Source organism: Syngnathus floridae, chromosome 19, assembly GCF_059516105.1.
Source record: "Syngnathus floridae isolate MCC-2025c chromosome 19, RoL_Sflo_1.0, whole genome shotgun sequence".
Lineage (NCBI taxonomy): Eukaryota > Metazoa > Chordata > Actinopteri > Syngnathiformes > Syngnathidae > Syngnathus > Syngnathus floridae.
The window spans coordinates 1,658,348-1,681,916 of NC_142431.1; the positions used below are offsets into that span (position 1 = coordinate 1,658,348).

The following is a 23,569-nucleotide window of genomic DNA, read 5'->3' on the forward strand; positions in this document are numbered from 1 at the left end:
AAGAACTCAGTCGTGTTAAAGTGATCTACTGCCGCAGGAGTAACAAAGACTTAGTTCAGGCTCATCCAGTACAGAGTGTCCACTGATCAAGTCAATAGTCTTGAACTCTTTGTCCAAACAGCCCTTATCTCACTGTCAGGTCCACTGACCCACATGTCACATGGCCCCACATCTGCGATAACATCTGCGAGCCGAGTACAAAAGCTTGCATCGCCACCGTCAGTCCAGTGTCTTTTGCTCTCGACCATCCTTCAGCCATGCAGCGTCTCACGGCCTCCTGCCTCCTCCTTGTTCTGGCGGCGTCTGCCGCCTACTCGGCCGTCATCCTGGACAACGGCGCGCCCATCGGGTGGTCCCAGACGGCGGCGCAGATGAGCGACCTGCCGGTGCAGGAAGGCATCGTGACCCCTGACCCGTGGAACTTCCTGCACCGCATGAGCTTGTACAGGCTGATGATCGCCAACACGGACTCCTTCATGGGCTCCATGGGCGCCGGTGCGACTGAGAGTCCCCTCTGGGGCCTGCCCCTGCAGTTTGGATGGATGCAGACCTCAGGTGGGTTTACAAAGACGATCGATTAAGCAAATAGATCATTTCCCAATAGCCTAATTTCTGCATTGCACTCTCCAGGCCGTCTGGCTGACCCAACCGGCGCCACAACCTGCGGGCTGGCAAGCGGAGACACCATGTGCATCTCACCCCAGAGCTGGTGGGGCTGTAAGTAACGACTCCGATGCATGACGACAAGCGAAACGTACCCGAATGATAACCGGTTTTCTGGGTCATCCAGGCGTCAACCACTTTGTGTCTGTCCTGCCCTTCCTGTCCGCCGCCCAGCAGGGATTCTTCGGTCAAGGAGTCCAGGTATACTTTCAAACCATCAACAAATCTGTGAATTACCTTTATCGGGTCGTTAAATCGTAAGATTTTGCCTACACTGCTAGGTCCAGATGCAAGGATCCGATGCCACAGTGGGCTACTGCACCACCTACGCCGAGTGCACGACAAGCTACCCCGATGTGATGACTCAGTGGGACGCTTTCTTCCAGGTAGGTAGCGCATGCGTTACAAGAAGCTCAATTTGAAGGGCGGGGTCTCACTCTGTGGTGTGTCTGTACGTCCGAAGGGCCTGAAGGCCTCCGCGGACTCCCCCCTGCCCGAGAACGAGAAGAAAGACTCCATCCTTGGTCTCTACTGGGCCGCACACATGGCTTCGCTGAATGCCGCCTCAGCCTGCAGTGCCAAGTAAATCACAAGCTCCAATAACAAATTCCAAAGTGCAACGCTGACTTCAATTCCTTCCCGACATTTAGGCAGACCTTTTATTCCGCCCCTGAGGTGAACTTCGCCTCCAGCTGGCTCAGCTCGGCCGACTACGTGTCAGCGGCCTATTTCCAGTCCTCCCTGGAGAGGTCTGTCACGTTCCTCACACCGTTGCCGGGACGCATCCTGCAGGTCGGTGAAGGGCTGGCTTACTCCATTTGCTTCCATTTTTCTTGTAAAACTTTTTTTTTTTAATTTGGCTCGATGAAAAGGAGACCGACCAAGCACCCAACATAGCTGACATGACTCAGGAGGAGAACCACACGCTGACCGTCTTCTCCTGGATGAAGAACATGAACACCGTGCTGGGTACGCATTTTTCAACTTTGACCTCTACTAACCTGCGAGCCTTTTGACGAACTGTGGCGTTGCAGGCGGGTCTCTGGTGCGCATGTGGCGCAGCGCCATGTGCTCGGTGACCACCCGAGAGAAGGGCAAAGAGATGCTGGAGCAGCTCCTCCTCAATCCCGCCTTCGCCACCACCTCCTTCCTGTCCATCATCACCGGCATGGCCACAAGCTGCTGAGGGGACCATGAAAAACATCAACTGAGCATGTGTTTCACATGTTTGTTTTTTTTAAATTTTTTACAGCAGTTGGATGCCAATAGCTCATTCTTTTATCAAACAATAAAAAAAACTTTAGGTCATAAAAGTCTGTCCTATCATTATCAACACCACGTTGTGTATATCAAATATTATATAAGATCATTATTGCTGACTGTTTCGTGAGCAAATTATATTTTCTTTAATTTTTAAGAGTTCTAATTGAATTAACAAGTGATGTGCAAAAAAATATTTATCCCAATATACCAATTATTTTAAACTAGTTTCACGTACAAATACTTGAAAAATAGACTAAACAATATTCAAGTACGCAATCGATTTCTGGATCATTTGGTTCATAGTTTTACCGCATTTTGTGTTGAATTTTAAATGTGTCTTACCTTTGGTTGTTGATGAAGTCCCTCACTTGATTGTAAAAGTTCTAATTTTCTTCTTTGAGCATCCAAAAATTCTAAATAGAGATCATTCCAAGCAAACAAACTCAATATTTTGACATGCATTAGGTTATTGCGTATTTTTTGGTCCCTCAACGTAAAGAAAAAAAAAATCTGCTAGACAGTGTTAACATATTGATTTTATTGCAATTATTCCCTTTATGCAAATATAACTACACAGCCATTGAAATTATTATCTTGGTTTAAAGTCTCATTTTATAAATCAAAATGGGTAGAAAATTTTCACATTTGACAATGTGATTCGCTATCTCATACTGTAAATCATTGACATAAATAAAATGCAAGCAACACAAGAGAATTTTTAAGAGATGGAGAGAGTCAAAGTCACTAAGAAGAACGTTCGCTCCCCAAAAGGAGGTCGGCGCTTCAGCCTTGCCGCAGCTTGTGGAGTTTCTGGGACACGTTCTCCAGCTCAGACTTGATGGCGGCGAGGTTTTCTACTTCTGGGTCCTGATGACATCACAACAAATTTTGAATATTTTAACATGGAGATGAAAAGAAGATTTGAATTGATCTTACGTCCGACTTCCTTGCGGCGCTGCCGTCCTCCTCCTCCGGCGTCCTCCGAGAGATCATCTGCAACTCCTTTTCCTCTGGACTGCGGTTCCTCGTCTTCTTCTCCCTCCTCCTCTTCTTCACCTCCTCTTCCTCTGAGACCTCCTTGGAATGATGGGGGGCTTCCTTCTGCCCATCCTTCTCCACACCTTTGAATTTCTTTCGAAGCAAAGTCCCTTTGCTCCTCTTCTTCATCCCCTCCTCTTCGTCAGCAAATCTCTTGTCCTCCTCCTCCTCCTCTTTGGATTTATTTCGTCTCTTTTCTTCTGATTCTGAGAAAACAGATGTAATGTTCACAGTCTCGTGTGCAATGTTTTGACCTTTTCAACAAACTTTTTGTGTGTAGCATACCTTCATGGTCCTCTTCCTCACGCTCATCCTCCTCCTCCCTCTTCTCGCCTGCCGTCCAAATTCCACCGTCTTCACCTCCCTCGTCCTCCTCCTCTTCTGACCTCCTTGGTTCCTGGGAGAGGATGGAGCGCTCGCCGAGACCTCCGAGCGCGTTTAGCATGGCTTCATCTTGAGTGAAATTCAATTGTGAGAGTGACATGGATTGATGATTGTGTATGGGGGGGAGATGGAAATAAAGCTACCTTGGGTGGCGACATCTTGCAGCTCCTTCAGGAAATCGTAGCGGCGAAGGAGCATCAGGAGGCGCTTGTCTGGAATACGGGCACACAAATGCAACAACTTGGAGCAAATCAAGTTATCAGAATTATTAAATACGACTAAAAAACAAATACCTGTCCTCAAGGTGTGCAGACATTGCTGGCTGACAGGAAGTGGGCGTGGCCTGGACACCACATCTGCCAGTGCCTCCACTACACATTCCATCACCTGAGATGATTCAAAAACATTTTTTTTTTAAAAAAGTGTCCAACTTGGATGTAAATTGAGAGAGGGAGAGAGTAATTGAAAGAGAGAGAGTGTGAGTGTGTGTAGAGAAACGTCAAGGTTCAATCTCCTTAATTAATTTTAGCCCTCTAAATAAACAGACATCACCTCCCCCTAGTGGACAATTAACTTAATGGAGTTGTATCACTGTGTGCGTGTTGCACCCCGGAGGACAGATGATTAGGTCCACATGCGCCTTGCAACTACAGTATAGTTAAAATGACAAAATACTGTGCAATAATTATGAATCAATACAAGAAAACTGAACAGGGGTACCTAATGAAGTGACCATTACTGTGCACTTCACGTTGGTGAATGTAATTGAAATCTGACATTTTTCTACCTTGACGTCGTCATCCTCCAGCGCACTCTGAGTCACCGGCAACAATAAAACTGTCACAAAAAATGGTACAAATTAATTGCATGATTGTAATTATAATCATGCGAATTTTAAAACATATTGTCTCTCACCGCTTTTGACGAGGAGAGTCAGCGTCAGCAACGCAATCATGATTGAAGAAAAAAAAATCAGGAGCGCAAAATGTCGCCGGAAGTAGACGCTTATTTGTCCAAATTGGATCTCAATATTTGTTGGATTAAGAACGAATCCGGTTGGCGTTTGTAATAAGATCTCCACGTCCTCCAGCGGGGATGGATCCTACGTCCTCGCTCTTTGCCTCTCCACTCGACACCTCCTCAAACATCCAGTCCGCTATTTATAAGAAAGATGCTGGTCCGGATGTGACGTCAGACGGACAGCAGTGCACCTGCTCTTGCCACCATCTTGGTAAGGGCGTGGATAGCAGTAACCATTAATCATAAAAGTAAAAATTATGTTAATGCTCACTACACTACCTGTCTGGTAACCTAAACCCAGAGCAATATTGAACCATAATTTCTAGAAAGCACATTGTTGGCTTAATTGTTTTGTCCAAGTGTCCAGTAAGCATAAATACTGATTAGTTACTGACATTAAAAGCGAGCTGTTTGCTCAGCTTCGAACATCACAGAGGACCCGAGCGTCGCTTGTTGGGCTTTTTATTTTTTTTTCTCCTTCCTGGCAGACAAAAGACGGTGGGCTCGTCCGTGTTTGCCTTGCATGAGGCAACCGGGCCCTGTTGTTTAAACATGAATATTGTTTTCTTTGAAGCTCATAATAAGACCTTTATGTAAGCCAGCAGGCACAAAGAGTTAGACAATGCGGTTGCAGGTGCACCGTGTTTGGAGCCAGACGCATAATATCAGATGATAAAGCTCACATTTACAATACTAATCCAGCAAACAAGGAACCTGAGAGCAGACGTCATAGCTCTGGGAATCAGTGAGTCAGAATATTAAAGAAAAGTCACAAATTCATTTTAGTTATAATCATTTTATATCATTTTGACAACGGTCGTGTATGTGTGTGTTTTACAGTGTATTGTTCGAACAATGTTCATTTAAAAACAAACAAGTCACGATGGTAGAGCTTTATAAATACGTTATATTCGGTTTCAAAGATTCTTTACAAGTCACAAACAATTTAAATACATTAAAAGGTAGAGTTGAAAAAAAAATGGTTACAGCAATTTGAAAAAAGGTCCTTCTTCAATATGATCTTTCCGTTAACAGTGCGAAAAGACTTACTTTCCATGAAGTTGTCATCTGCTCGGGACGAGTCCTACAAAAAAAATGGACGCCCGATCGCCACCAGGGCAGACAGCAGGGAGTAGACGAGCTCCGTCGGCGCCACACGATGTCCGGAACATTGACCGGACCTGGCCAAAGGGGGTCGGGTAAAGATGTACGGATGCTCCTGTGACGCCACAAACAGAAAATCTCACTCAATGAAGTTTGTTAGATAGGTTGAAGTCTATGGAGCCTCACCGTGGGTGGGCAGACGAGAGTGATGGGGTCTGAAAAACTGCTCACCACCGTCTTCCCCCCCTCAGGCTGAAACTGTGCACACAGAAGCGTGGAGTGATGCTTTTAAAGTCACAATAATAGGAATAGTGAGGCAAATGTATGGCGATCATGAGATTGTTGACCATGTTGTTCCACAGGCCCTTGGCTAGCTCCTCGTGGCCTTTGATGGTGAAGTGGAAGCAGTCATGGGTGAAGAAGCTCATGTCGATCTTGCCGCTCTGCTCGGAGAGACCGGCCAATCAGAAAGCGGAAAGGCAATTCCATGCATGATGATGTCACGGCGTTGCGATGTGGGTTACGGGAAGGCGAGGAGGATCGGCTTGTTTTAAAAACGGCTGCAGGACCACCGCAAAATCGTCCCTGAAGAAGCGATCGGCGAGTAGCAACGCCTCCAGTCGTCTCTGTGGAAGGAAGTCAACCCGGACGCTGTTGTCGGTTTCACTTTATCAGACCAGCAATAAAGTCTCAAGAGGCCGTCAGTTATTTTAGTCAGAAGTTTTGGTTGTACCTGAAACTCCAGATTGATTTCCACCAGCTCACGTAGCTCAGCAGACTGGCCCCCTGGTTCAATCAGACACGAGCAGAAGGAGCTGAAGTGGATTCAAGTCAGATTAGACCGTGAGCCGGAAACAAGTCTTCCTTTCAAAATAAAATAAAGTGCAGGCAAATGTGAAATTTGGTTTCCAGAGGACGTTTGGTGATGCCACTCACCGCTGGAGAAGGCATCCCGGCGTGGGCTTGTGCACCTCCCTGAGCGTCTGCATGGGAAGAATCTGCACAACGTTAACAATCATGCGAGGAACCTAATAAAAAAAAATTAAAAAAAGACCTTCAGGCCCTGTTTGAATCTTATGAACATTTCAAAAACAGAACGCTTTATCTTTCATTGACCTCATTCATGAGCATTTCCAAGGAGACGGTCATGTAATGAATGAAGTTCTCGGCAGAGAAGAGAGCCTTTGAGGAAAAAACAGAAAATTCGGAATAGTTTGATTAGATATTGTGACTCTTGTGTATGGATAACACCAGAAAGACGACGCACCTTGTCTTTGCAATAGTCACAGATATCATTCATGCCCATGAGGATGGTCAGAAGCTTCCAGTCCTTCTTAAAGTTCAAACCCTGGAGGGAGACAAGCATCTTCTGCTGTCCCAATACTTTTGAGCACCAGCCAACACAGCCCATTGTGTCTTACCTCAAAACTTCTAAGCGTGTCAATCAAGTGTCTCGTCTGGCCGGGGAGATTGCTAGCACGGAAAAAAAAGGGGGGGGGGGGGTTATTTGCCGTTGCCATGGAAACCGACACGGCCGACATAACATACAAGGTGTTGTGTCCAGTCACGGCCAGGTTGAGGCCCGTTTCCCCGAGGTGGGCCTCCATGCCGTGAAGCGTTTTCCCCCGGGCGGCGCCCAGCAGGTTAGGATTGAAAAGTTTGATAATGTCTGACGAACACGAGAACGGGAAGTCAGCGTTGAAAAAGACAAAAGATGAAAAAAACAAAACTTACTGGGCAGAGTAATGACGTCTTCATATGAGCCATAACCGCCAATGCTAGAAGACGACAGACGTGTTTTATTTTAGGGCGGTGTAATCATTTTAAATGTAACTTTGCTGCCCCACGTACCTCCAGGAAACATGACGGAACTCGATGGGGATCCCCAGGACGGTGGTGGCGTTGGCGCCGATGGCCGTCTGCACGAAAAGGAACAAAACATCCTGGTGTACCTAATGAAATGGCCCAGGGAGCATAGAAAACTAAAACAGGATGCGCACCTACCGTGATCGAGTCGCCCAAGGCGGCCACCGCTTTGATATCACCTGCCTTCACCATCTCCACTAGGAAGGAAGATGAAGAAGATCATGCAGTGTGTGTGTGTGTATGAGAGAGCCAGCGACCCACCTGAAGAAGGGGCTGAAGGTGAGGGGCTCATATCAGGACACAGGAAAGCTGGATGCTTGAAACCGATTGGACGAGTTTTCTCTGGAAACTCCTGAAAAGACGTGGTTGTTGTTATTGACTTATCAAATGTGACATAGCAACAACAAGATTTTGTTTTGACCCATTAATCCTTAAAACAGAACAGAAATTTAAATACAGTACCATCTTGAGTTCCTCCTTGCTGTAGTGTCGTGTTCCCTCTTCATACTTCCGCCGCCAGTTGTCACCTGAGAAATGAAAAGATTTGATATGTGGAAAAATAAGAGTAAAAACAATACGCACAGCAGCAGCAGCAGGACCACACAGGGTTTCCAGCACTTTACCTTTGACACAGCGGGTCACCAGCAGACACGTCGCCACGGCAACGCAAAGCCACCCCATAGTAGTAGTGGTGTGCAACGGGGGCAAAGTCGGTCAGTGGGGCACCCCTGCAAGCGAGTCACTATCGCACTTTCAGCATTTTAGCATCGAGGCCCCGCCCACTGAGGGATGACTGACACCGAGTACGGTCCAATTGGAAGCTTCGCTTTCTGCACTGGCCTGCTTTACTTTAATGTTTTTTTTTTAAGCACATCGGAAATAATTGCTGAGATTGAAAAAAATAAATAAAAACTCATTTCCAGGACCTCAAGACCTTAAAATAATCCATGGACCATTATTCCTTCATATTCACCTATGTTTTATTAATTTATATATAAATTTAATAAAGACATTTAAAAATGACCAGTGTTTCATTCCATTTCTTTTTTAATGTCTCAATTCCTGTGTTTAATGTGGAAAAAAAAAAAAAAGTGGTGTCATTTTTGGTTGAAAACTAAGTTTCTTCAAGGCTGTTGTTGTATTAAAGGTGATTCTTCGAAGAAAACAAACAATGAGCGAGATTAAAATTAAATAATGACGGAGGAAAATAAACAAAAGTCTGGAAAATTCCACTTCAGCTTCTGTATAAATTAAGGTTTGCTTAGAACTACACAATGGAACTAATGTCTATTGCGGAGAAAAAAAAAATGTCTGAAATTAAATGAAGCATGCAAAAGAACCTTTCTTCCAGATGACTTTGAAAACAGATGAGTGTTATTTTCGTTGATCGTTTGGACTCCAGCGTATGTTTCACTCCCAAGTCCCGTGAGTCCCACACCCGTGTCTTCCGGGAAGAAACTGCACACGCCGGCAGCCATTTTGAGTCTTTGGGAGTGAGCCCTAGTGCGGCTGTGTCCAGTCGGCAAGTGCGAGCTACTCCAGAGAGCGTTTGTCCGTTTCCTCCATTTCTCATTGCAGCTCCTCTTCCTCATCTTGGGCTGGCGCTTGCTCCTGCGGGGTTTCGGGGGCGGGCGGCGGCGGCGGAGGGGTCGGCGGAGGCGGCGGTGCAGGGGGCCGAGGGGGCATCATGATATGCTGCTGCCGTTGGCGCTGGCGGTAGGCGATGACGGTGCCGAGGAGCAAGGCGAGGATCGTCATGAGGTAGAGGTCCCACTCGGGACCCAAGAGCTGGTCCAAGTCCACATGAGAGACCAGCTCCCTCAGCTGACGACAAAGGCAAGATCACATAGGAATTTGAAGAAACAGCTTTTTCATTAGATTTTTTTTTTTTTTACATGCTGCACAATTTGTTCACTGTCAAAACAATGAGCAAGAAGTACTCACATTGAGGTCCCGCATGTACTGTAGAGTGTAGACCAGGCCCAGCTTGCACAGAGCCAGGAAGACGGGCACCTGGGCATCAGGACTGGCTTCTGCCGCCATGTCGTAGAAGCGCTTGGCCAGGTGGATGTCCTGTGCGAGGTCATCCATCAACTTTTGTTGATGAGTGTCTTGCGACGGGCATGTACCTGTTTGATTCCCAGTCCCTTCTCGTGCATGTAGCCCAGGTTGAACATAGCCTGAGCGCTGTTCTGCTGCTCCGAAGCCAGCCGGTAGTGGATGATGGCCGTCTCGTAGTCCACGTCTGTTCCGAAGCCGTAGAAGTGGTAGTCGCCTAATTTGATCCTGGCCACCGTGTAGCCTAGCGAGAGAGCCTTCGTGTGATGAAAATGCCCGGTGGGATATCTAAGACAGGATGTGTGATCCCACCTTGAGCGGCAGCTCTGGTCCAGTGGAGCAAAGCCCGAGGGTACGTCTCGTTGTCGTTGAAGATCTTGGCGCCTTCTAGTGGGGCGAGGAGGCAAATTTCAAATGAAAGTGTGGGTGGATGGGGGGGGGGGGGCACAGAAAAGCTACAATGTAGTTTTACTCTGGTCCAGAATGAAGGCCACGTTGCTCTGGGCCACCTCGTAGCCCTGCTCGGACAGCAGCAGGTACTGCACCAGCGCCGCGTCGCTGTCGCCCTCCTTGAAGCTGGCGTACGCCGTCAGCAGGCGTTCGGACCAGCGGCCGCGCTCGCACATGTTTTTGAACAGCTGCACAAAACAAAAAAACACTATTTTGTTTGCTAGTTAGCAGGATGAGTCGGCTGTGTGTATCTGACCTCCACGGCCGTGTGACACGAGCGCATGACACCGGTGCCGGTGGCGTGCATCTGCGCCAGGTTGTAGAAGGCCAGGATGTGTCCCGCCTGCGAGGCCAGGTTGAAAAACTTCAGCGCCTGTTTGTAGTCACGCTTTACGCCCATGCCATCTGCGGCGCACAAACAAAAAAGCACTTGAGACGGATCCTTGAGGGATGCCTAAAGGAAAATCAGAGTAACTCACTGTAGTACATGGTACCCAGCTGCAGCTGGCCATCCACCCAGCCTTGCTCAGCTGCCTTCTGGAAGTACTTCAGCGCCAGCTCATAGTTCTGAAAAGGACGTACAGCTCACTTTGGGGATCTTAGAGGACTGTGCAGTATTGATGGAGAAATGTAGCAAGTGGTGTACCACTGAGACGCCTCTTCCGTACAGGTACGCCATGCCCAGGCCGCTCTGACCCACGGGGTTTCCCTGGGCGTTATTAAAAGTTGACAGTTTTGTAAGTGCTAACAATGTGAATTGAATAAAGCCTTCAAAGGGGAGCTGACCAGGTCTGAAGCCTTTTTGAAGTACTGCAGGGCCGTATCGTTGTTCTGAGGCAGGTAGTCGCTGCCTTCACTGTACATCTGAGCGACACAAAAAAAACACAATGTCAATACAAAAAAGAAAAAAAGTCAGAGCACAGCAGTCAATAAGTAGTTCCAAGCCATTCCAGTAGGTGGCAGTAATACACACCTTGCCTAGAAAAGCCATGGCGTGTGTGTTTCCTGCATTGGCAGCCTGGTGGAAGTATTCGTACGCCCTCTGGCGGACAGAAAGCGTTATAGCACTCTTAGCAGTGGAATATAATGAAGGATTTGAAAAATAGCCTCCAAAAGGGGATGTGATACCTGGTGGTTCTGTTCCACACCACGTCCTCCGTGCAAGTGAAGTTGACCCAGTCCCACCTAAACAGGGTAACAAGAATGAGGTTCTAAAACAAAGTTATAGCCCAGAATTTGGGTGTCAAGCCGAGTTTGGGTTTGTTTTGTTTTACCTGCGCTTGCACGTCGCCTTTCTCGGCAAGGAACTGGTAGTACTGGATGAGGTCCTCCTCTAGCATGCCACTGCTGGAGCCCGGGTTCTCCAGCTCGTCCAGCAGCCGGATCTTCTGCACTGCCGAGCCGCCCGTCAGCGACACGTCATTGGCCACTGAGCCATCGGCGGAGAAAGCCTTCATCAGCGTCCGCTTGGAGGCGGCAACGGTGGCGGCGCGTTCTCACCTTGATTGGCCACCAGCTTGTAGTGCGTCAGCGCAGACTCGCAGCTTTGAGGAACGCCCACGCCGCCCCAATATCTGTAACCCTGATCGAGGCAACCGTATCAACAGGAAGGTCTTTTTTAAAAATATTTGAATGCAGCTGTTGTTTGCATAACGCACCAGAATCATGTGGGCGATCAAGTTTCCTCCCAGGGCACCGAAGGTGTAGTACACCAACGCCTGCAACAACAGAAGGAAATAAGAAATTAACTAATTATTATTATTTTTTAATATTTGAATGCAGCTGTTGTTAGCATAAGGCACCAGAATCGTGTGGGCGATCAAGTATTATACTTGTATTGTAAAATAATAAAGAGAATATGGGTGTGCGACTACAGCAGCAATATTTTAAAATACATAAACGCACACACACTCTACACACCTTGGCTTGACTGGAGTTAACTCCAAGTCCAGCAGCGTATAGAAATCCAAGAGCCTGTGGGACAACAAGCAGAACAAATGAGACATGCCACACCAAAAAAAAAAAAAAAAAATTGTAAATGAAGCAGATTGTAATGATTCAAGAAGTACCGTCTGTGCTTTCGGGGACCCATCGGCGGCGAGCTTCTCAAACATGTCCCTGGCACGACTGATGTTCTGACTCATGTAGTCTCCGAACAACATGGCGTAGGCCACCTTCTCCATGGCCCGCTGGTGGCCTCTCTCGGCCACCGTCAGCAGGTTCTGGTACAACCTGGAGACACGAGACGGGCGACTCGAGTTGGACAGGGTAAAAAGAACTACAAAAAGTTGCCGCTGGAGAAAACTCACATTTTTCTCTGGACCTTCCTGGCGGTGTTGTTGAGCATGCGCAGGAAGTCCTGGTAATCGTCCTCCGCCTCCTCTGCCTGCAGTCTGAGCTGGGTCTGCTCCTCGGCTATGGGAAACCAATGCGCTATTACAAACTCCCCAAATCATGCACAAAACTAAAATGCGTGTTGTAACGTACTCTCACAGAAGCCCCACTTCTTGTCGCGGTCGTAGTTGTAGGTGGTGGAGCACCACAGGCGTCCGTCCCCTCGGCCTTGGGCCGTGCAGTCCGAGTACTCGTTGTTTTGGAAGACGAAGGGGAAGACGCAGGGCTCTCCGTCAGCTGTGCCGCCGTTCACCACGGGAACTGACGGGAGAGTTAAAAAAAAAATAATAAATATCATATCTGGAACCATTGATAATCTAGAGGTAGTCACAGATTTTAAATGTTGACATCTTTGTTAAAATGGACGTATAGGTCGAATAGAGGAAGTGGAATGCAAGCAAAAGAAACGTTTTACTCGCTTGACGGAGTTCTAAATTATGTGCGAGCAGGTGTGCGGCGCTTGTCATTTCTCAAGGGAGTGTCAAGGTTGGGAAAAGCAGCTGCTTTTGACACGCGTCAGCAAAGTTGACACTGCTCATGTTTGCATCCGCTTAAAAAGTTGCAAGCAGTTAGTAGCAACCTGAGCTGTCTCCACCGAGGTGATTGTTTGTACAGTGAATTAATCCCCGTTTATAAACTCGCCATATGTCCTAAATCCATCCTCAATAGATGATAAAAATATATTTGGGTGAATTTCCAAGCCTTACTTTGTTTGGGTTTCTCCACTTGTACGTGTTGTTCTGGCAGGTCCTCCTTCTCTTCTCCTGCCAGAACATCTCCTGGCTGCTTCTCTTCTTCTGAAACATGCTGGGCAGAAGGCGGGGTGTCGGTAGAATCGGGCACTACAATTTTGGAGCTCAAGCGGACGTCGTCCTCTTCCGTTTCTGGATCATGGTAAGGCTGCAGAGAGCAAAGGAAGGTTATTACGATCATTCCCCAAATAATTAAGGTTTAAGATTTAGGGATTACTTTGATCACAATAGCTCCTGCAATGCTGATCATATTGCTGTTTTTGTATTGTACACAATGATGTATAAAGCTTTATTGACAAGAAGATTTTGGATTTATTCTCCTGTTTAGACGCACCTTAAGTTCTGGTCTGTCATTCCCGTGTGGCTCCTCGTCTGTAAAGAGCAACAAGTCAACCTCAATGTCAATTTTATAGATGTAGTCCACAGTGCTGCTACCGCTAGCACAGGCACAGCAGAGAATCAAAGCCAAGCAAGCAAACTTACCAGCTGTGAGCCCGCAGGCGAAGACGACGAGGAGAAAAGTGCAAATAAACACGGCTCTCCCCATGGCTAGCCGCTAGCTGGAGCTGCTGTCACCGTTTCTTCTGTCCCCGCACATCCAGCAACGATTGCGCTACTAAAACAAACCGAACCACGCAGCTTTCACCGAGCCACCGGCATTGGGTTCTATTCGTAATGGAAGCTGCGTGTTGTTATCAAAGTCGGTAGCTGTCAAAGATGCTAATGATGCTAAACGGACTGCTTCACTATGGCTGAAATGACGTCCGGCTATAGTTAGCGTTGTATGAATAAGTAAAAGGAAATCTTAGCAAAGCAACAACGTGCAACACAGCTGACTCAAAAAGATACTTTTCTACCTGCGTCGTAATTATTTCAAACGTATACGTTCAATAACGACTAGGCAAAGATCCCAAACTAGACGTTTGAACGAAGCTGGCTTCTAAGGCTTTACGAGAGCTTGGCACTTCCTCGTTCTCACAATTTGACCAATCGTCGCACGGCTAGCGCTTCTAGTGCTCACAATCTTAACCAATCCCTGCACTTCTTGGGGTAGTAGCCAATCAGAGGTGGCCAGCGAATGATAAGCCAATCTTGTAAATACACAATTCTAGCAGGTGGGCCGGTCCGCCACACAAAAACACGCTGATGAAATGATGTTCATAATCATTTAATATTAATTAGAATTGACATAATTGTTCACACAAATGAAATGTATGTCATTAGCTTTATTTTTGTCAAGTGTTCTAGCACAATATGATAATAAGCGACCGCATCACAAGCGCGACAGGTTTGACGTCATAAGCCTGCGCCGGTTGGAGCATTCCATTTCAGTTTTTGTCAAAGGGGCGATGTGTCCCACAAAACAGTCCCGATTAAAAACAGAAGCGTCTTCTACCAACTGTTTTGAATTGGTGTATTAAATTAGATGTTTAGTAAAAAATGTGGCGTCAAAGTGACGACTTTAAGCTCCTGTTTTAATGGCTCATTTCTCTCGTTAACAAACATCACCCAGGTAGAAATGATGTCATCCGATCGCGAATCGGGAAGGCGGAAAAAAAGCCAAACATTGATCGCCTTTCTCTTTTACATGTAAATAAAATGTAAACACAGAAAATTCAAAAGACAGGAAATTTAAAAGAAAAACCAGGAGATTCAATTGAATACTTGTACGTTCCTAAGAAAAAGGATGACGTCGGACACTCGAAGGGCTCACTGTTGTGTCTGAGCGCCCATTTCCACTCTTGTTGCACTTCGACGTTTGTTGTGAGTCTTCAATGCCCTTGTTTATATTTAGCGTTTTCATTTAAGTCCAAAAATAGCTAACTATGCGGACTTCTAATCTATGCAACGTTCGTGGCGCTAAACATCTCCGATAGCTCAGTGTGTAAAGTACTGTGGCTGGGACTGCAAGGTTCTTGGTTCGAGACTCACTGCGGGCCTTAGTCTGTTGCGTCGTCTTTTTAATGCATGCTTAAAACTATTTTATCCATTGCTCGCGCGCGCCAACAAGTAATTGGTGATTGGGTTTCTCTCTTTACGTTGTCACTAATGAACATGGCCTTCCAATACAAGACCACTGGTAACCCATCATGTTATCTTGTAACCTGCTCCCTCCCACCTCTATGACCTCTGACCTTAGCACAATGAGCACCAGGCTATGCAGGACCTGCGGGGGTGTGGACATCGATGTGGACCAGGCTCGGGGCAGCGCCGTGTGCACCGGCTGCGGTTCGGTTCTTGAGGACAATATCATCGTTTCCGAGGTCCAGTTTGTGGAAGGGAGTGGGGGCGTGTCTTCTGCCGTGGGACAATTCGTCTCTACTGATGGTGAGTGAACATCACACCAGTCTTCTATACATTTCAAGTTAAACATCTCAAGTTAAATTGACAAATGATAGACACTTGGATAAAGCACAACTTTGCTTTTATTGACATTATAAACAACAACTTGAGGCCGCCATCTTCTAATCACGCATTCTCACCCCATCTGCCGCTTGTTCAAATCCTTCTATCCCTCGAATGATCCCATGGTGAACACTGGCTCCGTATTGGTCCGACATGCTGCGACAGTTCTTTGGATTGGAGCGCCTCGGCTTGACACCCGAAGCCATTTGAGAAGCAGTAGAGCCCATGTTCCCTTCCATGACCTTCTCGTCAGTGTCACGAGCGCTTAGTTCTTGGACACTCAACACTGGAGCATCTTTCACAGGGCCGCTAAGGGACGACACCCCACGAGACCAGCTCGATACTGGTGTCAGGAATCCTCCGAAAGCGGGTTCATTCATACTTTGAGATGGTCCTGAGGAGAAATGGGGAAATGTTAGGACTTTGATTTCATCTCAACTGCGATGAGAGCTAATGATAGTTTGAGTCCATACCTGGTATTTCAACAAGGTTATTCACAATGGAAGACATTTTGCCACGACTGGCTGCCGTCTCACCCGAGTGAAATCTTTGCTGGTTGTGATTTGGAAAAAGGAGTCTGCTTTGAGGTTTAACTCTAATATTTTGAACATTGTTAGAAGGGATTTGTTTGTTAGGGATGTGGCCAAATTCTGCAGAGTTCTGAGGAACTGGAACGTGAGGAGCATTGCCAGGCCTCTGGTACCGGTTGGCCTGGACCGCGTGATCTGGACCCGAACGGCGATGTCCCTCACTGGGCTGCTTCTTAGAGCTCCACCGAGGCTCGTTTGGCTTTATGAACTTTCTTTGGCTTACAGGAGCCCAGTTCCGTCTTGGAGCAGAGCTTTCCGGACGGAAACTTGGAACGGAGTAGTCGTACCCGTGCGATGGCTGAAAGTGGCGCTGTGCCAAGTATTCGTACTTGAATGGAAATCCTTCTTGACGGTCTTGGTTTGGAGATGTGGATGGAGGAGGTGTTGGAACGTCCTCATTGGGTGGCGCTTCCGTTTGCTGGCTCGGGAGTTTGAGCTGCATCTCGTTTTGGCGTTCAGGCTCAACTTCTGGCACCCGGGCTTGCTCCGTTTCTGATTGGCTAATCATTGCATGTCGCTGTAAACAGTCAGGAGGAAGATTCTTTGGATCTGCGGGGAAAATATAGTCATTCATTAAATTTTATATTGCAAATGTACATAGACAAAACGGACCTGTGAGGCTTCCGAAAACGTCGATGGACCCAAATCCAGTAGTTTTAGCTCTGGAGACCCGATCCACCATCAGTCTGTTAATTCCACTTAGCGGATAAAAGCACCTCACAGTTAACCTTTAAAAAGAAATTTAAAAATATATATATATTCATAGATCTTGGAAATAATTTGCATAATAGTTTAGTCTGCCTTTACTTGAACTGAGAATCTCTGGAGATGAAATTGGATCCATCTGCAATGAGCCGGCTGTCGTGAAGGATCTCGTTCTCGTAAAGCATGTAGTCTCCAACCTGTTGGACCTAAATGTTGACACCGGGGGGCGCTCTGCTTCTAAAACTGGCATCCAATTGAACATACCGTGGTCCTGGTCCCACAGGAGTCCAGCTTGAACTGGAAAAGAACCCGAGTGGCGTCCGTCTCTTTGGGTCGGCAGGTTGGGTCCAGAAGGGTGGTTCTTCCCGGATGCACTGTGGGCCAAGTCGCCGTGGGCGTCGTCACCACCGTGATGATGCCATCCGCAGAACATACTAACGGAACAAGGAGATGTCAAAAAAATGGATGCCACTCGAGGACAAGTCAAAGTTGGCGTAGCTTACTTATCATGTCTTCAGTTTTGAAGAGACAGTGTTTAGATGTGGACGTCTGAACCTCCAGAGTTTTAGCATCTCGAAGAAGAAGCTTGAACGTCCCATAAAAGTTGGACAGGTTGATGTCCTGAAACAGCACACACAAAATAAGTTGAGACATTTATGGCTCACAAGTTTGATCCACCAAGTCCACTTACATCATAAGTGTAGCCGATGGAAAAGACGGGAACTTCCAAAACGATTTGTTGACTGTTGTTGAGGAGTTTGTAGCCTCTTTGAGCGGCCAGTTGTGGAGTCAGCGGCTCCTGGTCGACGCCCACTTCCCAGAGGGACTCCGCTCCGGGGGGCACGGCCATGCTGAAGACCATTCCTCGGTCTAAACACTGAGCCGTGATCTTTGGTGGATCTTTGAGATGGCAGGTGTAAGTCACGTGGTTTTCAGGGACAGCAGAATGAAGATGCGCTCTTACATGCACTCAAGACTTGGGCTATGATCAAGGTGTGATGATAGTAGGACTCCTTCTCAGGCATTTTGGTCAAAGTGAAGTTGACGTCGATGGAGTATTGGACCAAACCTTCCCCCATGTACTGTTGGAAGACCAGTTTTGGGTTTTCCCACCATTTTTGAATGATATAGAATTCTTACCATCCTCCGAACGGCAGCATTAGAAAAGGCAAGGTGGAGTTTGTAAGCTCGGCTGCCATTGAGATGCACGATGGGGGTGACGACCAGTCCGCCTTCCGTTGCCTCCATCGCCATCTGCTTGTGATTCACTTGGACCTTTTCTAAAATGACATCACCGGGAACGTTGCCCAGATAAATTCCGAACACGCCCTCGTCGATGGCCGTCTCTGCAAGAAGACAAGTCGGACGTTGTTAGCATTAGCTTGATTGTGGCTAATGCCAACGTGGCGGAAGACGTACGGTTAAGGCTGAAAGGCGGCCGACAGAGCTGCGGGGTTTCGAGGACCCTGACAAGTCGGACTTTTGTTTCAACGCTGCCACCGTCTTGATACTCAGCCAGGAACCGATGTTCATACAGTAGAGAAATCACAAACGTCTCCTTGTACATGTTGTTGACCACCAAACTCTGGAAAAAAAATACAGCAAGTGTTGACATGACGGCCGGTGCTAGTCTGAAACTGCCGAGTTTACCTTTTTGTAGCCGCCCTCAGCGCCAAAGGGTACCGAGATTCGGACCAGCTGTTCTTGTTGGAGCAGATTGAAACCCTTAGCAGCCGCGCTCAGCTCGTCCAGCATCACACCGTCCACCTCCAGACGCCGCTTCAGACTTTTAAACGCCGCTCCCTCGTCGAGGAGCGGCCTGGGCACATCCCACACCAGCCGGACGCCGTCAAAAGAAGCTGAATCTGAAACGTGACGGATACAGCAATTCGTTTCCAGTACTCGACAGACCCCGCCCCTTTTGATGAAGACTTACTGACGGTGCAGGCCATGGACATGTCAATCATCACCACCATCAGCTGGGTCTTATAGAAGAGAAAAACGCCAACCGACACGACGGGGACACCATCCACCTGAGGATTCAAATAGTCAACATTTCAGTTTGTTGATCTTGCAAAAGCTCCAAATGAGCAACCAGAATCTCAAGTACTTGGATCAGCTGGGCCTTGGCGGTTTTGTAGGGAGCTCGAAGCACCGCCCTCTTGGCGGTCAGGCTCAAAGTGTAACCTCGGCTCTCCGCATCCGCAATTGACAGCGAGGTCAGATGGCCATCGGCTTCCAGGAACATCAGCTGAGAAGCCCAGCTGGCTGTTTTCAGAGCCTGCAGCACACAAGTCAAATTTAGCCATTTGGGTCAACGCGAGGCAGCCATCTTGGAATCGAGTGAGACCTGGGAAAGGGCCGCGTGCTCAGTTTGTCCGACTGGTCCCGGCTGGGCGCCGCACGAAGCCTCCCGCTGGACATTCACCTGACGACAAACAGATGAGCTGCACAGCCAAGGCCTCAACTAGACCACCTTCATACCTCCATGTAGTCCTCCTCGCACATGATCTCCCGCTGGACTAAGCTCAGACCAGAACACACGGCTGAAATAGATTGGCTCATCATTTCCGAACCGCCATCGCTCACCATCACATTAAATTGGAAGGTGAACACTTGGTCATCCTTAAAAAAAAAAAAAATTCAACCTTCTGGTACGAGAGTCTGGATGGGGGCGAAGCCACGGTACCTGGATCAGAGTAAAGCAGGAGTAGTACGAAGCTCTGAAGGTTGTGAAGCCACCCGCCTTGAAGGTGCTAACGGTGTAGCCACAACGCGAGGCCAGCGAACTGCTGATGGGATGCACGCCATTGGGATCTACGTCAGCGTGGAGAAAGGGGTCACGGGGTCAACCTTTGCACTGGTGCGATGGGGCTCAATGTGTGGACTGACCTATGGCCTCAAACTGGACCGTCTGTTTGGAGAGCACGTGAAGCCATAGATAGCCATCCCGACAGGCCCACTCAACTAGATTTGGAGGAAAAAAGTCATAAACCAGAAAAAAAAATTATAAAAACAAAGTCCTGCTTTCATGAAGGACATCATCCAAACATTTTCAGCAATTTACCTTCAATTGTTGCATTAGCCAAGCAGAGAAAAGAGAGAAAAGCAATCCTGGAAACAAAAAGCAGTCCGTTGTCACCCTTTCACAGCAATTGAAAAATCCAAAATTGTCACAACTCACGCGAGGAAGACAACGGACGTTCTCATCTTGCAAAGAACTCAACTCGCATGGAGCTAAAGTTCTACCTGTGCGGCCATGTTGGGTTGATAAAGAGTAGGTTGACCCAGCAAACTAACTGCACCTGGTGTTGATTGCGTTTTTGTGGGTGTGTCCTCCTCAGGTCCAGCAAAGACTCCTCTGCTCGGTTCCGGTTTCCACACCAACGTCGGGAAAGAATCCCGAGCGCAGACGCTTCTAAGCGGTGAGCATTTTTTTCTTCTTCCATGTTTACTGTTATTTTTTATCTTGAGCTTTTTTTGTGTGTGTTTATCAGGGAGGCGTCAGATCCATCACCTTGGCAACCAGCTGCAGCTCAACCAGCACTGCTTGGACACGGCCTTCAACTTCTTCAAGATGGTGGTCAGCAGACACCTGACGCGCGGACGCAAAACCGAACACATCATCGCGGCTTGCCTCTACCTGGTGTGTCGCACCGAGGGGACACCACGTATCCCATCATGCCGTGCGGCGGCGCCCGCTTTGTGTCTTGCCTTGTTCTCCTGTGTAGCTTCTTGAACCCCTTGTCAGATATGTTGCTTGATCTGAGCGACCTGCTGCAGGTAAAAGCCACGTCAGGGCAAGAAGAAGACCACAAAAGTATTTTAAAGCTGACGACTTTATGACGTGTGTGTGTAGGTGAATGTTTACATCCTGGGGAAAACGTTCTTGTTGTTGGCCCGGGAACTCTGCATCAACGCTCCAGCCATTGGTGAGAAGCTGATCTTCAGCCTTCCTGTTTTTTTTTTTAGTACATTGGTTCTCCAACGTTGTGTTTGATGATTGGTTCAGATCCGTGTCTGCTGATCCCTCGCTTCGCTCACATGTTGGAGTTCGGGTTGAAGACTCACGACGTCTCCATGACGGCTCTTCGGCTAGTTCAAAGGATGAAGCGGGACTGGATGCACACGGGCCGCCGACCCTCTGGACTGTGTGGCGCCGGTACATCAATAGCTTAATGCTAACGTATCACACGAAATGCCATAGACGGGCTAACGAAATGAGCGTCGCTATTAATTGCACAATTTTTTTTGGCTGGGCTTCTTCTTCAGCCCTGCTGGTGGCGGCCCGCATGCATAAGTTCCGGCGTACGGTGAAGGACGTCATCGGGGTGGTCAAAGTGTGTCAGGCCACCCTGAGGAAGAGGTGAGGCGTCCAGCTCGGCCGACGCTCGTTTCGTCAACCCTTTTGGACACGGCTCCCCTCGTCTTGCAGGCTGATGGAGTTTGAGGACACGCCCACCAGTCACCTGACCATCGACGAGTTCATGAAGGTGGATCTGGAGCAGGAATGCGACCCGCCGTCTTTCACCGCCGCTCAGCACAAGACCAAGATGCAGCAGGTACGTCTTGGTGGTTGTCCGCCCGTCCATCACCTGCTTCATGCCTGCCGCCTTCCTTCCGCAGCTGGAGCGAGAGCTGGCCAAAAAGTTGGACAAGGTTGAAGGTCAGACCCGAGTGCCGCCACACCAAAATTCACTGTGAGTCCCGAGTCCTGCTGACCTTCCCGCCTCCTTCTCTCAGGAGAGATCAGCTGCTACCAAGACCAGATTGAGAGCGAGCTGGAGAAGAGTCGACCCAAACTCCGAGGAATCTACGCCGCCTACGTACACAAAATGGGTGAGCGTGCGCCCAAATGGGAGGAAGCCTTTCGAAGAACCCGAGTATGAGTACATTTTCTCGCTAGACCCACAGGACAAGGAAATCCCGGCAGACTTGACACCCGACCCTGAAGATTGTGCCCTCCAAAGTGCCACCCGTCACCTCACGCAGAACTTCCTATGCCAAGTGATGCAAGAGGAGGAAGGGTGGAGCCTGGAGGACCGTGACGTCGAAGAGCCGCACACGGCGCCGGAGGAGTCCGAGGCGGAGCGAGCTTCACGCCAGCCGCCCTCTGTCGCCATGCTTCTGCAAAGTTCTGCCGCTTTGGACGTCCAACAAAGCTTCCAGATCTTCAGCAAGGACCACGTGGAGCGTGACATGTCAGGTGAGGCGACCGATCGCTCCGTGTCGTCATCAGAGACAGCGGAGCGTCATGCAAACCTTGTTTTTCTCAGAGGAGGACGAGAATTCGGAGGGCGGCGACCTGGATCTGGACGGTATCGATGAGCTGGAGATCGATAAGGTGAGTTGCGCAATTGATCAAATCCGGCGAAGGAGGATTGTGACCACAGCTGGTGTGTGTCCTTTCTTCAGTACATCCTGAGTGACAAAGAGGTCCAAGTGAAGACGCAGCTGTGGATCCAACAGAACCAAGAATACCTGCAAGAGCAGAAAGGTTCTTCATACACACACACGGTCAACAATAAACAACTCGTGATTGACTGGTGGATGGATTTCAGAGAAAGAAGAACGAATTCAAAAAGAGAAGGAACTGGGAACGTACAAGGAGGTTTGTCTTCTCCGCCGGCCGTTACGGGAAGCACCGAGGTCCTGACGGCTCGTCTCTTTGCAGCCCAAGACGTCCAAGAAGAAGAAGAAGAAGGACAACGGCATCCAGGCGGCCACGGCGGGCGAAGCCATCCAGAAGATGTTGGTGAAGAAGAAGATCTCCGCCAAGATCAACTACGACGTCCTCAAAGACCTCAACGGTGGCCAGACGGCCAGCGAAGGCAGCGGCGCTCCTGAAAAGGCCGCCCCCGAAGTCCCCATCACACCTGCGAGAAAAAGACGCCGTCGCAAGAAGCCGCACAACGACATCATCTTGGACATGGCAAGCCGCTCCAGCTTCATGGGCAAGAGGTGACAATTCAAAATGAATAAGAATAATTGTCCCGTTGAGCAGTCAATCACAACAGCATGCTTCTAATTTGGTGCAGGCTGGGCCCGCTCTTCTCAGGACCACCAAAAAAGAAAGGCCCGTCCAAGGTGAGTTCCTCAGCTGCTCTCGACTTACATCACGTTAGTATTGAGGACATTTCACATCGATGTGAATAAGAAAAACATTTGAATTGACCTGAAATTGACCTGAACGTGACCTTGCAGGTTGTTTCCGTGACGACGGACACCACGACGGCAGAACGCCAGCCTGGACCGGAACCTGAATCTGATGTGCAGTCCAGCGGCCTCAGCATGGAGGAGAGGGAGAACCAGGAGAAGGTTGAAGATGAAGAGGAGGAGGAGGAAAAGGATGAAGAGGAGGAGGAGGACGAATGTGTCAGCGCTCTGCAGCTTGCTAAACGTCAGTTAAATTGTTAAATTCCACTTTGGCGACTCATTGATTGATCATTTTGTATTTTTTGTGTGCTTTAGATTTCGGCTGTTTGGCGGAGGAAGAGGAGGACATCTAGCTTTTAAACTTTTTATATAGCTTTTAAATGATGTAAATAGGAAATATCATGTATTTGGACTGCAAGACGCAGAATGAAAACCCCGTCCAGGACCAAATCATGCTTATCATGCGTCCACGTCCCCTTTTGTTAATATGGCGTTCGTCCAACCAGGCCAATCAAAACAAAGGAAAAAAAATTCCATATTAGTTTCTTCTGTTTTTAAAAATATATATATTCATAGCACAGACGCCTTGAGTCTACTCTGTAATATTGTAATAAAGTGATTTGTAATATTGTTTTTTTTAAATTACATGAGTAGTCGTGAGTGCAGTGTTTTGGTTGCGTGACCCTGTAGGACTACATTACCCAGCAACCCCCGCTTGAG

At 48.1% G+C, this 23,569-nt stretch overlaps 6 protein-coding genes across 6 annotated transcripts; 2 read left to right on the forward strand and 4 right to left on the reverse strand.

Annotated features, from left to right (window-relative positions):
* Window positions 1-209: 209 nt before the first annotated feature.
* Window positions 210-1,976, forward strand: leg1.1 (liver-enriched gene 1, tandem duplicate 1). Its single transcript, XM_088362278.1, has 8 exons — window positions 210-555; window positions 631-717; window positions 791-864; window positions 945-1,049; window positions 1,127-1,245; window positions 1,314-1,455; window positions 1,536-1,632; window positions 1,698-1,976. Exons 1-8 carry the CDS (start codon window positions 258-260, stop codon window positions 1,847-1,849), a joined length of 1,074 nt encoding a protein of 357 aa, XP_088218404.1. The 5' UTR covers window positions 210-257; the 3' UTR covers window positions 1,850-1,976.
* Window positions 1,977-2,442: 466 nt separating this feature from the next.
* On the reverse strand, window positions 2,443-4,496 carry chga (chromogranin A). The gene is made up of 7 exons (XM_088362287.1): window positions 4,264-4,496; window positions 4,136-4,185; window positions 3,642-3,735; window positions 3,492-3,560; window positions 3,250-3,417; window positions 2,863-3,170; window positions 2,443-2,793 (listed from the first exon to the last, which is right to left on the reverse strand). Exons 1-7 carry the CDS (start codon window positions 4,301-4,303, stop codon window positions 2,710-2,712), a joined length of 813 nt encoding a protein of 270 aa, XP_088218413.1. The 5' UTR covers window positions 4,304-4,496; the 3' UTR covers window positions 2,443-2,709.
* Window positions 4,497-5,255: 759 nt separating this feature from the next.
* LOC148381487 (phospholipase B1, membrane-associated) lies at window positions 5,256-8,239 on the reverse strand. Its single transcript, XM_088362272.1, has 16 exons — window positions 7,962-8,239; window positions 7,801-7,865; window positions 7,600-7,690; window positions 7,477-7,535; window positions 7,324-7,391; window positions 7,207-7,250; window positions 7,021-7,141; window positions 6,894-6,945; window positions 6,740-6,820; window positions 6,589-6,654; window positions 6,409-6,500; window positions 6,206-6,287; window positions 5,997-6,098; window positions 5,820-5,915; window positions 5,659-5,730; window positions 5,256-5,587 (listed from the first exon to the last, which is right to left on the reverse strand). The coding sequence occupies exons 1-16, from the start codon at window positions 8,017-8,019 to the stop codon at window positions 5,453-5,455; spliced, it is 1,284 nt and encodes a 427-aa protein (XP_088218398.1). The 5' UTR covers window positions 8,020-8,239; the 3' UTR covers window positions 5,256-5,452.
* Window positions 8,240-8,367: 128 nt separating this feature from the next.
* On the reverse strand, window positions 8,368-13,987 carry sel1l (SEL1L adaptor subunit of SYVN1 ubiquitin ligase). The gene is made up of 21 exons (XM_088362258.1): window positions 13,476-13,987; window positions 13,327-13,364; window positions 12,948-13,140; window positions 12,334-12,501; window positions 12,156-12,261; window positions 11,916-12,078; window positions 11,767-11,820; window positions 11,505-11,564; window positions 11,347-11,428; window positions 11,121-11,275; window positions 10,975-11,031; window positions 10,820-10,888; window positions 10,633-10,710; window positions 10,493-10,555; window positions 10,326-10,413; window positions 10,103-10,251; window positions 9,869-10,034; window positions 9,709-9,783; window positions 9,468-9,640; window positions 9,283-9,411; window positions 8,368-9,162 (listed from the first exon to the last, which is right to left on the reverse strand). Exons 1-21 carry the CDS (start codon window positions 13,537-13,539, stop codon window positions 8,908-8,910), a joined length of 2,385 nt encoding a protein of 794 aa, XP_088218384.1. The 5' UTR covers window positions 13,540-13,987; the 3' UTR covers window positions 8,368-8,907.
* A 431-nt stretch (window positions 13,988-14,418) lies between these two features.
* LOC148381489 (transcription factor IIIB 90 kDa subunit-like) lies at window positions 14,419-23,479 on the forward strand. Its single transcript, XM_088362259.1, has 19 exons — window positions 14,419-14,756; window positions 15,133-15,320; window positions 20,038-20,118; window positions 20,191-20,364; window positions 20,445-20,476; window positions 20,553-20,625; window positions 20,706-20,855; window positions 20,966-21,059; window positions 21,129-21,255; window positions 21,320-21,359; window positions 21,437-21,532; window positions 21,600-21,899; window positions 21,970-22,037; window positions 22,109-22,190; window positions 22,255-22,304; window positions 22,368-22,654; window positions 22,732-22,780; window positions 22,898-23,093; window positions 23,165-23,479. Exons 2-19 carry the CDS (start codon window positions 15,137-15,139, stop codon window positions 23,200-23,202), a joined length of 2,121 nt encoding a protein of 706 aa, XP_088218385.1. The 5' UTR covers window positions 14,419-14,756; window positions 15,133-15,136; the 3' UTR covers window positions 23,203-23,479.
* Window positions 15,401-19,826, reverse strand: LOC148381490 (uncharacterized). The gene is made up of 18 exons (XM_088362256.1): window positions 19,761-19,826; window positions 19,586-19,660; window positions 19,383-19,510; window positions 19,178-19,318; window positions 19,044-19,121; window positions 18,804-18,974; window positions 18,630-18,726; window positions 18,344-18,558; window positions 18,113-18,278; window positions 17,834-18,039; window positions 17,658-17,775; window positions 17,385-17,593; window positions 17,197-17,314; window positions 16,958-17,127; window positions 16,796-16,890; window positions 16,601-16,716; window positions 15,872-16,537; window positions 15,401-15,792 (listed from the first exon to the last, which is right to left on the reverse strand). Exons 4-18 carry the CDS (start codon window positions 19,283-19,285, stop codon window positions 15,458-15,460), a joined length of 2,868 nt encoding a protein of 955 aa, XP_088218382.1. The 5' UTR covers window positions 19,286-19,318; window positions 19,383-19,510; window positions 19,586-19,660; window positions 19,761-19,826; the 3' UTR covers window positions 15,401-15,457.
* Window positions 23,480-23,569: the final 90 nt, after the last annotated feature.